Source organism: Stegastes partitus, unplaced genomic scaffold (assembly GCF_000690725.1).
Source record: "Stegastes partitus isolate 25-593 unplaced genomic scaffold, Stegastes_partitus-1.0.2 Scaffold78, whole genome shotgun sequence".
Classification (NCBI taxonomy): Eukaryota; Metazoa; Chordata; class Actinopteri; family Pomacentridae; genus Stegastes; species Stegastes partitus.
In genome coordinates, this window is record NW_007577809.1 from 275968 (window position 1) to 289423 (window position 13456).

Consider the following 13456-nt stretch of genomic DNA (forward strand, 5'->3'; position numbering starts at 1 on the left):
CATATTTAATACAGGCTGACTATAGTTTTTACCTTTCATATGTACATACAGATTTCTGTATTTAGAGATCAGGGACTGGGATTTTTGTGCATCCAGTAGGAAGCACCGGTTGGTTTGCTTCTCCAGAGATAATGAGTTTTCCTGTTTCTGACATCCTGTTGTTCAGTATACAGTACAGCTCAATGTCTGAAGCTCTTACGCTGCACTTATGCTTTCAGTTTACGACAAACTTTCATCATGGTTCTTTGTGATTTTCACAGATCATACCTGAGACCCCGAGAAAGAAAAAAAAAGGGGCTTATTCAGGAGGCTGTTGAGGCGGATCGACAAAGTGTGCTGCTGCTGTTTCAGCACTGACGCCACTTTGCCATGAAACTGGACAGTTGACCTGAGCAGCAACCATCTGTTTGCTGGAGGTTGCTGCTGTTGTACATATTTACATCTTCTTCTTTTTTTTCCCATTATTTTCATTTTTCATTTTTATTATATTTTACAGTTTTCATTTTCATTTATTGTTTTTAGTTTTATTATATTTTACAATTTTCAGTTACATTTAGTGTTTTCAAGTTGGCAACACTGCGCATGCCGGCGGGTGTTGCATGACGCACGTTTTGAGCGACAAAAAATTAAACATGTTTTATTTTAATGTTACAAGATCACCATAATCTTCAAAATTAGAATTACATTTTAACAACTAACCAAGTAAAATAAAATAAGTTGAAATGAAATACTCATTATTTATTTTCTGAAGCCACAAGGAGCCGCAGCAGAGGTATGAAAGAGCCGCATGCGGCTCCGGAGCCGACCCATGAGTTAATCAAAGTCCTGTGGTTTCCTTAAACGTCTGTGACTATCTGTGTGTGAAGGATTTAAGCTGGCTACCTGCTGGAGTGGTTGGAAATAACCCTATTGTAAATTAATAGAAAACAGAATGATCTTTTCCTGTGGAAATGAACAGCTTCCTGCAGCAGTTCCTCCACCCTCAGTGTGTGTCAGAGCTCCTGCTCACGTGCAGATTCACACTTTATCAAGGTCCTGCTTGTTGAATGGCTCCATGATTTCAAAGGTCAAAGCTTTTACTTTAAAGACGTCGACGGCAGCTGTCACCCCGCGCCATGCTGAGAGTATGATGACGCTCTTGAAGGTGAAAAGAAAAAAATTTACTCTCCATTAAATTTTCAAACAAGACGCATGGAGCCATCAAAGACTCTTAAATGCTTTTCAGGAGCACTGGTGCACAGCACAATTAAGTACAAGAATAACCTAACTCCTCTTTGTTAGTGGCTTTTTTAGGGTGCTGTCTCTGCCTGTATGCACCAGTGTTTTACGTTCCAGTAAAGCATCACAGGCTTCTTGTTTTAAAAAATGTACGACTCAAGCTGCTAACTCTTCACTGTATACGGTGCTGCACTGCCATCCACACGGCGGAAAGCAAACCCACTTCTTTAAAACTGCCTCAACATTGATTTTCTAGAATCAAGGTCATCGTTATCTCAGGGAAACCCGACCAAACAGCTTCGCCCTCATATCTAAGAAACACAGACACCAAACACCTCTACACTCCGCGGTGCAAGATTCAAAAAGCTTTTATTTATCAGACGAAAAAGCTAAAAAATGTCAACGATTGATGCATTAGCTCATTCACACAGATTTCTTTTCAAAATAACAACCAGCCACACAGAACAGTTCATGGACACTCGCTTGATATTAAATTTTAGGAAACTCAACGACAATTTAATATCTCTGAGGGTTCCAGAAACTGCTCAGGAAATTACAAACTGGTTTTTACTGTCGTGTTGTGAACGTAATTCTTAGTTGTTGGCAACTACTGACAGATGGATGACTGCAATGAAAATCAGCTTAGCATTATCCATCATTTCACTTTGTGGATAAATGTGTTTGTCATGCCAAAATGAAAACAGCCCTTCCTTGCATTTGTTCAATATTTGCTTTCTTGTACCTGCTGCAAATCAGACAACTAGAATCCCAAGTCATGCAGCTCTTTTTGATTCTTTCTAAGCTCTATTTTCTACAGTCTTGTCACAAATGATCTGAATTCAATTATGTTCACAATGTTTCCATTGTTGCTGGATTCGGTAGATCAGTGCTGTGTCAATAAACCTCCAGACAAAAGTATAATGAACACTGCAGTCTGGTCAATATATCAGTAAACCCAATTACAAGGCAAAAGCAGAAGAATAATGTTTATCTACTGAAACGGATCAAACATTCACTCGAGTTTTAATGTTATAAAAAAAAAAAAGAACTGCTGTGGGAGGATTGATTCTCGACAGCTTATGAATGAAACACTTTGCAAAGCAACTGGAAAAAAATCTAACTGAAAAATGAAGCGCAGTCAGGATAACAGAACGATGAAACCTGCGTGTCTCAGACTGGCTGGAGGAACATCAGTCTAAACACTGCAGAATGAGGTGACGTGCCTGGGAGAGGTTTCAAAAAATCAGGAGGAGAAAACACTAGAAGAGGTAAGAGAGCCACAGTGACGTAGAAGAAAGGTGATCAGAACAAGGACATCTGCTTGACAACATGTAACAACCTGTAGTCTTAAAATGACCACCACGACATGACCAAACTCACATTGACTCCTGAGATATTATTGTGAAATGTTCCTGTTTTGTCATCTTCTCTTTGCCAAAGCCAGCACATCGTTGGGTGGAAAAAAAACCACATCTTACTTTATGTGCTTCCAATTGTCAGTGAGCTATTTTTAAACAAGTGGAGTCTGCATAATGTAAAGCAGAGAACAAGAAAGTTAACCCAGATCTGTCACACGAAGCTCCACAGAAAATTACCACCATGTCGCTAATAAAGCCCTTGTGTCTTATGTAAAATAAAATAACACACTGACGTAAAGATTTCAACCAACACGTAGGATTCCAAACAGACTCAGGTCCACTCCTGTGGAAATAATTCCACAGAACACCGCTTGGAAAAACATCAAGTCAACAATACAGGACCTCTGTGCGCTGCTTTAATGAACGCCGGGGGGAATAGAAAGGCAAAATGTGATTTCCTGTGAGACGCAGCAATGAATGCTATCAGACAAAGACGTCTGCACACTCACTGCTTCTCATATCGGAGCCCTGAAGGTCTCCATAAACTGGTTTCCGGCAGTAATTTGCAGCAGGATCGCTGAGATTATTCTGCTTTGGCCAAATGGTCTCATGAGAAAGTCAGTATGTGCCAGAATAGTTAATGTGTGTTCTCAAGTTCTTGTAAATTTATTATTGCTTCAGTCCATAAATTATTTCTTATACTCGTTTCCATCTGAGCACCAGTACAGTTATCACTCCTTATGTTTAGACTGATTTCAGTGTAAGGCATCCAATTAAATCCACAGCGCAACAACGTACTCGAATCTTTTCAGCAGTCTGCGGTCGACAAATCAAGTGATTATCCTCCAATCGCAGTCATTTCAGTGGAAAATTTCTGTTTTCTGTCGTTATCCGTTCACCGCAGCTAAACAGGGAAACACATGGCTGGACTTCTGTACTAAAAATAGTGTTGCTTCATTTGTCTAACTCCAACTGTTGAGGCGTTCCAATTAGTTTCTGGTAGTCTGACAACTGCGGATTTAGTCCACCGTCACTTGAACTTGAAAACACATTAAGAAGAGCCAGTGTGAAGAGGAGAATTACAGCAGCCTCTTTCACTGTTAATCTGGGAAGCAGACTGTCTTGAAAAATTGGCAACATAGCAGTCCAATTCATCAAGACTTAAGAAAGCGCTTTTCTCCTTGGCTGACAGGCACCTACTATTATCTGATGTAAAAATATTTCCTCTGAAAACTGATTTGTGAAAGAATACAACTTGCCACCATAGAGACCTAACAGCAAAAACACAACAGTATCAATGCAGACACAGCGTATCTAATTATACAGCTGTATAAAAAAGTCCTTACACAACAAACTCCTGAGTGCTGAGGTCAGGAGCTAAATAAACAGGATCAATTTAATGTTGAATAAAATTAAACGTGGCACTAGAAGATATTAGTCACTTCCTGGAGGAAGAATGAAAATTGCCTTTTTATGTGCTTTGCGGGCAACAGCAGAAAACCTCTCTGTAGTGGAATAACCAAAAAGATCAACTGCTTCTGAAACTTGTGGCTGACCAGAACAGAGTTGGAGTTTTTCAGGGGATTTCAGGAAATCAGAAGACGCCAAAAACAATGTTAACAACTAACTGGTAATCGCTTCAGACAGGACAATGACTTGGGGCAGCTGAGGACAACCTTCTGGTTTTCTGTGTTGTTGCATATTGGACCGAACACACAAACTACAAAAGGACAAATGTGAAATACAAAAATACTGCGGATTCATTTCCTATCAAAGATATTACACACGTCAAATTAACCGTAGCGTCTTCAAAAAATAAATCTCTTCTGTTTATACATAAATGTACAAGAAAAAAGTATATTAAAAAATCTGTATAAACAGAAGCTAAAAATATTTACACCAGCATAAAAGAGTTCAAGGCAAATGATTTGGCTGTTCAGTCCCTGTAGAAACTAATAGAAATCTTGCGTTTCCCTCATCATTTGTGGCTGCTCAGGGTGACGCCTGTGGTTCACATGAGGTGGATCTTGTGACCGCATGACAATGTCTATGGAAATGGGAAATGAAAAACGATCCAGCATCTGAGCGATCTTCTCATGAGGAACTCCGTGTTTGTTCCTCCTGGAGGGAAAACAATGTGATAATATTAGAATGTGAAGTTTGTAGATGTTATTCAAATTCTACAAGGTATGTAAACACAACAGTTAAGAACTCATACTTCTCTAGTTCGTAAGGATCAAATTTCCATCTGGTGTCAGGTTCACAAAAGTCCACTTTGTATCCTCGTTCCAGGGCCTATTAATGTAAGTTGAAAATTTAAGAGGATCTTAAAAAACAAAATACTAAATTCTACATAGAAATTAATATGTAACATCACCACTTACCATTTTGACATATGGCTTCATTTCCCAGGCTTGGATGTTTGTATTATCAATAATGATGGGAGAGCGGCCATCATGCAGAGCATCTTTAGCTAAAACACACGCAGAAGAAAGTTTTGAGAAGTTTTAGCAAGAAAATAAAAACATTCTTCAAACAAGCATTTCACCCTCTTAGATTAAACAGTGGACAACCACAACACTGCAACTCTTCCTTATATGTGTCTGAAAATACCCTTACTGGGAATAAAACAGTAAAAATTGTCCTGACAGAAATGCTTTCATGGTTGCTGCAAAGAAACCTTTTAACATAACATTGAACTTGAATGAGCATTTATGGAGACAATACCTCTCCTCTGGTTCCATTCATGTGCTTTTCCAAGAAGACCTGGCTCATAGTGGTAGCCATCTTTGTATGCAAAGTAGTCATCTGTGCTCAAAATGATCCCACTGGGACCAGTGGAGAGCAGCTCCCTGTCAGAGGATTGTTCAAGCAATACAGAGTTAAGAATACATTTAAATGGACAAAATGCAAATTTATGAAACTCAAGATTACACATGCATGTACCTGGCCATTGTTGATTTTCCAGATCCTGGTAATCCCCTCATCAAGATCAACACCAAGGCTGGGGGGTATGTATGAGTATCCTCAAGGGGTTGGTCATGATGCCTTCGCTCCCATACTTCATGTTCATCAAATCTCTGCTGCCTCTCAAAATCGGCATCATACTGAGACCATTCTTCCTTTCTATCTCTAGACCACCTGTCGGTTCCCTCATCTGAGAGTGTATCATAGCTGCAAGCTTGTTCGTCCCTGTCAAAGTGATGTGGGGAATCTCTGTGAAAGCCCTGAGAGGGGTGACTGCGCACACTGGGCGGTGGGAAGCTGGAAAATGCTGGAAAATGCAACTCATTTTTGTACTGGTTTGTCATGCCTGGACTGGCGAAGGTAGGATTCAGATGCGGTGGCGGGTTTCGTGGATTTGGGAATGCAGGTGGTGGTGGTCGATGAGAGACAGGCGGTCTGTGAAATCTTGGATCCGGTGGCCTGTTCGCTGGTGGAGGATAATGCCACTGGTTCTGGTTAGAAACACCATCACTAGAGCTCAGGTCTAAGCCTGGCCTCGGTCGTCTGGGGTAGTATGGTTCATTGTGATACCAGTGAGACCAGGATGACTGTTTCCCTCCACTACTTCTATGGTAGCCGTCTGTTTCTGTGGTTTCTGAGTTTCTTGTGCTAAGAATGTTCTCCTCAAGTACATGCTGAGACTGTTTGCTTTTAGACAATTCAGGAGATATGAGTGGTTGTACAAAGCCTCCATCTTGTTTCCCCGGGTTACCATTAGCACCATCTAGTGTATCGATCTTCCCAAGCTCTTTGTAAAACTCACTTAGAGAGTCTTCAATGTCAGACTTGGCTGTGGTTGTTACTGGAGGAAATGCTGGACCGATGAATGCAGTGCTGGTGAGTCCTACCTCCTTTAATACGCGGTCCCTCTTGCTTTTGTCTGGACTACTGCAGTCGTCCCTACAGTCTTCCGCACTTTCACCCTCACCGGGGTTTACTTTAGATGTCGTATGGGAGAATTCAGTCTGAGACATCTGCACGGAAACATATTAAAACAGTTAGTTTACGGGACAACCACAAGAAATATAAGAGCGTCATGATAAGGCAACTGGTTGTAACTGACTGATTTGAAACAGGTGGTTTTGAGAAAGGAGTGAAGGGAGTCATCTGGGTTAAACTGCACTTGTAACACAGTCTTGAGATCTCGTCCAAGAAAGTTTTCCTAACATTAACACTTTAAGTCATCTCGGACATGACAGCTTCACAACCATTCACAACTGAAAAGAGTCTGGGGTCGTGAATGGACCAATAGCCAGGCGATTTGTGAGTGACAAAATATATCTAGGACTCGACATCATTCCGTTAGAAATAAAAAAACAAACTCTTAGATGAAGGCTCAAACGTGTTAAAGAGCCAAACAGAGAAACGTAGGTTGCCTTCTACTGAAGCTGTTAGGATTATCAAAACCGAGATACACAAACAAGCACAAAAATCCGATTTACCATGTCAGAATGTAGTTAAATCAGCGATATGTGAAAGTGTGTAACCGCAAGTACATTTAAAAATATATACATATTCACAAGTTCCCTGAAGTCACTAAATGTAGCTGCAATAATGAGCTAAGATCGAAACTAACCCGAGAGCCAACGGTTAACCGTTAGCAAAGGTGCCACCATACGACTTGTAAAGAAGACGATGAATTAAAACTAAATAAAAACAAATAAACAACTAACTACCTCAGCGTAACAACAAATAACAAATGTCGATACTTGTGAGTACATACCGTTCACATTCGGAAAGCATAAGGAAAAAGAAAAAGCGACATTAACCGAACACCCGGTGCTCGGTTTTCACATTGCAGGTGCTTTCTGTTTACGGAAGTGACGTCACACGTCTTCTTCGTGTTCATAAGAGTGGATGAACCAGAGAGCGGGTCCGCCAGCGCCTCCAGCAGGACTGCAGCGACACTGTAGACGGTCATTACTGGGGATGGCAACAAAATGCATACAAAACATACACAGCTGCCACTTTATTAGGATCAGCCGTAAGATTCAGTACAATTCAATATCATTGTTCTGCCATAAAGTCAGATTTTATGATGCCTTCATTTTTATATTGTCACTGAGGTACTACTAATGAAATTATCAGGCCATTGTAGTGCTGTACTGGACTTAATTGAATATCTTGATGCCTCTATGTTTATGAATAAGTCGCTCTAAATTTTATTATTAGAAAAGCAATATATTTCAAGACATACTAGCACATAGTGTTTGTGCCAAGTACCTCTAAGTCAATCTTAGAATAGGATTAAATTCATGGAAGCAATTATAATGAGCTTTTTGGGGAGTAATTATACACAAGCAATAAACCGTTTTTATACATTTGGCAATTTCTTTATAGTTTGCAATTTAAACATGCCCTAGTTTTTCTTTTTTAGTAGTAGTTTATTAATCAATATAATGTTTTTTTGTATGTGAACAAGTACGTATTACGAATTGCCACACAATACAACGTTTATAGCTGAAGCTAATTTACAACGCCTGCCTCTAGATGGGTCTGTAAAATACATCGACAAGAAATAAATAGGGGGCAACAGAAAGACAAAGTCAACCCTAAACACATACATTAAAACCACAAACCTCAGAACTCAACCAGAAGATAGAGCATTACTTTAACATTACAAAATCTATAGTTTTATTTTTTGTTTTCAAAGTAGTCTTTAACTAATTTAAGTGCTTGATATTTTGGTTTGTTCATTATTCTGCCATCTTTTGAAGTATACGGTATGTATGTTATTTCAGAAATCACCGACAAAAAACTATAGTGTCACTAGTCGGCCACTAGCATTCAGTTATTGACCATCCAATAAGGCAAACACAGGGAGTCATTAGAGATAAATAGCAGGAATATATTCTGAATTTCTGTAAAATTTTACTTTACAGACAAATAAGTAGACTGAATAGAAGACTGCAGACCAGTGTGAAGTGATGACATGATTTTACTTTTGAAAAACTTTGCTCACTTTAATGAGTCCAGTGAGAATACAAAAATAACCACAGAACATCTTATTCACAGCCTTAAACCTTTACATTCAGTCATTGTACAGTTCTTGTTTTAAAGTTGCAGTGTGCTTGTCTCTATACAGTCAAATCTACCTACAGTAAATCACCACCATGCAATGCCTGAGTATCAATCATAGCCAGTTCCTCATCATGCACCCATTCATCCTCAACCAGTGAGTTCTTGGGTTTGTGAGCTGGAGTCCGTACAGCTTTTAAAGTGCTTGGAGTCGCAGTCCTCCGTGGGGGGTTGAATGTCTTATTAACACAAGGTGAACCCACTGAGCCCAGATGAGGGAGAGGTGGTGGAGACGGGACACGAGACAGATAGTCCAAAGCTCTCCTTCTTTTCAGGGTTCTTTGGTCCGTTTCTGTTGAAGACGTTGCTGCTGCAGGGTTCCTGTTGACAGGTGTGAAAGATCCAAGGCTTCTGATTGGCTTCTGAAAAGTATCCTACATAAAAGACAGAGTTTAAATTTAACACAAAATGATTAAAACAAATGTATGAAATAGCCCAAGATGCCACAGCATGAACACAAACTCACACTTGTTTTTGTGTTTAGTCTTTTGTCCACTGCAGACGCTGGGGTTTGGGGTTGCAGAGCAGGAGAAGTGATGGAACTCAGGCCATTAGATCTGATTAAAAGTGAAAGCTTCTCCTCAGCAGTTTGAAAGAAGTTCTCATGGCACTGGAACAAAATGACAAAACAGATACTGAAGTCAAGATACAACAACATTTTATTGTATCCAAGCTGAAGAGATGAATAGTAAAAAAATGAGAAAACAGTCCAGGACAGTAAACACATCGAACTATTTGTCTATTACAAGCCTTCCTAGCGGTCTGTGTTTGCAGCTATAACTTGTACTTTATGGAATACTGATTAAAGCAGATGTATTTCCATTCAAGTGTGAAATGAAGAAAAACAAGATGAAGAGTACTTGTGAAAGGTTAAGAGACCACATTCATCACAGTTTCTACATTTCCATTTCTACTGCTGCTCAGCTCAGTAAGTTTGACAAAAAAAATCCTTTAGCATTTCCATTTCATATATATTGCAAATGACTCATTCAGGTAAGATTTAGATTCCCCCAAAACATAAAATGCTGGAGGTGAAACTGTTTTGGAAGCAAATATGCAACTCTGAAGTTCTTGCATTCCAGCACCGTACCTGGAGCAGATTTTTGAGCTGGCTCAGGGATTCCTGAAGATGAGCTTCTTTGGGGTTTGTAGAGAAGACAGTCAGATCTCCTGCATACACAACAGGAGTGGGATGCATGGACTGACCTCTCAGCTGCAGGTTGCTCAGAGCCAAGAGGACATTTGGTTTTACCACATCTTCCAGACCAGACTGAGTCAAACTGTTGAAGCAGCGCACTTTCACAAAGTTAAGGTTCCCATCGGCCAAATAAAATACAGGAGAAGAACCTGTGACCGAAAGAACAAACAATTATTCAGCAACAATAGAGCTATGAAAGAGAGTTTGTTAGAAGTTACCATAAAACATTACGCACCCTGTCCATCTATGATACTGATGATGTATCCTGTGAGATCAACCTCTCCACACAGTGGCTGGAAGTCTGGGTTTTGAAGATTCACAAAATTTGTTGAGACTCTTGGCTGGAAACGTGCTGATAACCACTCCTGGGAAGCCTGAATGATTAAATAAGTCAAATATTAGAAAATCTTTTCCATATCTATGCAATTTTTATACTAAATACAACATCCCAGGTGATGCTAAAGACAGTTTGTTTCCTGTGTTACCTGTAGCTCCTCAAACTGTGTTTTCTTTGTCCCAGTGAGCTGAACAGTTTCAACACTGCTGCGTTTCTTTCCATCTGAAGTGGTGAGGTTATAGACCTTGTATCGACAGCCTTCTTTCAATAATGACTGAAGATCTGATGGGGGCCGCCAAAGACTCAACTGGTAAACTAAAGACAAGAAGAAAAGAAAAAAAAAAAGGATTTGAACTCACAATAGTATGAAAGTTAAATTATAATGTTGAAAAATAAGAAATATGAAAACACACCACTGCCAGGTTGGTCTTTTGAATCAGCAATGCAGAGTCTCCACACAGGTGCAACGTCTCGTTTGGGACAGCTCCCTTCACTGTCCTCGGCTTTTAGAGCACGATGATATCGATCCTGCAGCTCAGCCTGCTTTCTCTCCACCAGGGAACGCCTGTAGTTATGAAGAGTCTCCAACTGTCGTTCACTCAAATGAGCCTAGGATATGGATGTTAAAAAAAAAAAAGTAAAATATTGAAACTACTCAATAGAGAAAGCAAATCCACATTCTGTAAAGCAAACTTCTTGTCACCTCAAGGTAAGCCGGGTCATCTCCCACAGCTTCATACAGTTCCTCTCCATCCTGCAGACTTGCAATATTCTGATGAATCATTGTTTTTCTTCTCCGCTGAGGTTTGATATTCCCTGAAGTTGACAACTTGTTAAAACCTGTACAATTTCAATCTGTACAAAACATGCAGAACATGTGATTTCTACCTTTCTCCTCCTTTTCAAATTCAGCTTGAATCTTGGCAAACAGAATTTCCATAGCTTTCTGTTTGTGGCTGTTGTAGCGTCTCGCCTCCTTCTCTTCTGCACGAACAGAACGGAACACAACACCTCCATCTGGTTTCCTCTCCATCCACTCAAAAGTGAAACACAAATACAGTCAAAAGGGATCAGGAATTGAACTAACAGGATAAACACAGTACATAAATTAAAGACTAAACCTACCTGTATGGGGTAGCTTCTCAGTATGATGACGTCAACACAACCCACGGGGCCTCCGTTGCTATACAAACAGGAGACTGGAAGCAGAAATGGCCGTGGATCCCTATGAAATCCCAGCTTAGCATCCCATCGTGCAGGTCTGCTGCTATTGGCACAAATCTAAACATACAAACAATATATTACACAATTTGCTCCTCGGTTGCTTTGCGAACAGACACAAAAACTCGCCACCTTCCTGTTAATCTACCTTTAACATGAGAGACTCAGGCGCCTCCAGAGGGGAGCAGGCATCTTGTGATCCCACCAGCTGAGCCCCATGGATGATCAACTTGCCACCGACAGCCAGTCGACCTTTGTGAAGCATGGCAGTCAGAGGTTCATCCAGCTGGGCTTTTATGGCATACCAACCATCTGTCAGCCAAACGACTGCAGATGGAGCTTCGACCTTGGCATCAGCACCTTGTGGACTCTTAGTGTCACTGCGACTCAGTCTGTTTAGAAGGTGACCCTTGGAGACAATCTCACAAACGCAGAGAATCATGGTTTTGGCTGCTGTGTCGTCCTTTTCCATGATCTTTCTCAGAGCTGGCCTGCGGCTGTGGTCGACCTCTACATCATATCTGACACACATAAAACAAAATGAATGCTTTAGCAAATAAGCAACCGATTGATTATTTGACTGACGGACAATGATCACCCAGTGTTTTGATAATCAATCAATTCTCACATTCAGAATCATTTTTGAGTTGCCACTTCTTTAAACAGGACTTGCTGGTTTTAGCCTTTTTATGCAATTTAAAATGAAACTGTCTTGAATTATGGACAGTTCTGACTCCCGATGATGTCACCAACAAGCCTTGAAAAGAAATGAGGATTTTCACTATTTTCTGACATTTTAATCTATTAACTGGGAAGAATCTGTGGCTGACTTAATTGAAGAATACATCCCAGATAATCAATTTAACGCAAGTAAAGACAACCGGTCTTCCACTGTGTCCACAAAATTACCCAAAGTGGAATTTAGTAGAAATTCTATATTTTTGTGCGTTTATTTTAATTACATGAAATGTTTAACTCACAAAAAATAGCAGTTGCCAATGTGTTACAAAACAGTTAGTTGAGGTACATATTTACACATATTTTGCAACAGAATGTGTGCTGGGTGAAATGAGCTACAGCTTTACTCGTATGTACCTGTACTTGAGTTGTAGAAGAACCTGTTCTGGGGTGAGACAGAGGCCACCCATTGCTTGAGGGAAAGATTTTTCCATGGAGGCCTGCTTCCAAACAATCCATCTGTAGTGATTGTACACCCACGCCTCACTGATCAGTTTAGGATCCACGCCTGGGGTGTCACACAATGCTCTGTGGACAATTTAAGAGCAGATTATAGTCAGTACAATTAGCTTGCAGTATAGTAATAAAACTAATTACTCCGACGCTCTGATTAGTTCAGCATCACAAAGTCTGATTTAAACACGGTTTAATTCATACCTATAGAATTCTTCTTTTCCTGCAGTTGCGTCTTTGCTGGGGATCAGCCATCCTCCATCAGCAAGCTGAACACCCCCTTCATCTGTAAATGTCTCCTTTTTGATAAATTGCAGCAATTTGAAGCGAAAATGTTCTGCAGTCGCACCACTGATCTCAGAAACATGCTTATGGACTCCACATTCATACAGCTGAAAAACAAGAACATCAAGATGTTAAATGTTTACACAACACAGGCTGCATTTTTAACCAAATAAAAAACTGACTATGACAAAAAATGCACAAACATCCACGGCCTTGCCTGTTTTTGAGTATATCTTGCAGGGGGTTTCCCATTCATTGCAACTGTCAGTGGGATCCTCGGCACCCCTGAGGTTTTTGTGAGAAACAAACTTCCTGGTAGAGGTCGAATGGTCTGACGCTTCTTTTTTCTGATCCTCATATCTTGCATATCCCGGGCCAGCTCAGTGTTCTGAAGATTCTGATATATGTCTGTCAAAAGACAATGAAATCATCATTATTTTAACTATGTTAGACAGAGTATTTGCATTGTTTAAAACTGATTTCATTCAAAGAGATTGCCGTACCTTGGACACTTGAAAATGTGTCATCCACATGTGATGCCTCTGCACCAGAACTGACTGACCC

The 13456-nt window shown here is 40.2% G+C and overlaps 1 protein-coding gene across 1 annotated transcript; it reads right to left on the reverse strand.

The window, feature by feature from the left end:
• Positions 1-1570: 1570 nt before the first annotated feature.
• Positions 1571-12653, reverse strand: n4bp2l2 (NEDD4 binding protein 2-like 2). The gene is made up of 17 exons (XM_008276645.1): positions 12512-12653; positions 11565-11937; positions 11321-11476; positions 11084-11231; positions 10899-11011; positions 10609-10804; positions 10344-10510; positions 10094-10232; positions 9751-10007; positions 9127-9270; positions 8695-9034; positions 7399-7505; positions 5523-6556; positions 5304-5428; positions 4961-5049; positions 4795-4871; positions 1571-4697 (listed from the first exon to the last, which is right to left on the reverse strand). Exons 1-17 carry the CDS (start codon positions 12586-12588, stop codon positions 4529-4531), a joined length of 3711 nt encoding a protein of 1236 aa, XP_008274867.1. The 5' UTR covers positions 12589-12653; the 3' UTR covers positions 1571-4528.
• Between the last annotated feature and the right edge of the window lie 803 nt (positions 12654-13456).

Bases quoted from the DNA above. Each gene is read 5' to 3' on its own strand.
- n4bp2l2 (XM_008276645.1), bottom strand. From the start codon at position 12,588: ATGGAAAAATCTTTCCCTCAAGCAATGGGTGGCCTCTGTCTCACCCCA. The intron at 10,008-10,093 runs GTGCGTAATGTT...TTTCGGTCACAG, and splicing joins CAGTATCATAGATGGACAGG to GTTCTTCTCCTGTATTTTAT. The intron at 9,035-9,126 runs GTGAGTTTGTGT...TCTTTTATGTAG, and splicing joins GACTAAACACAAAAACAAGT to GATACTTTTCAGAAGCCAAT.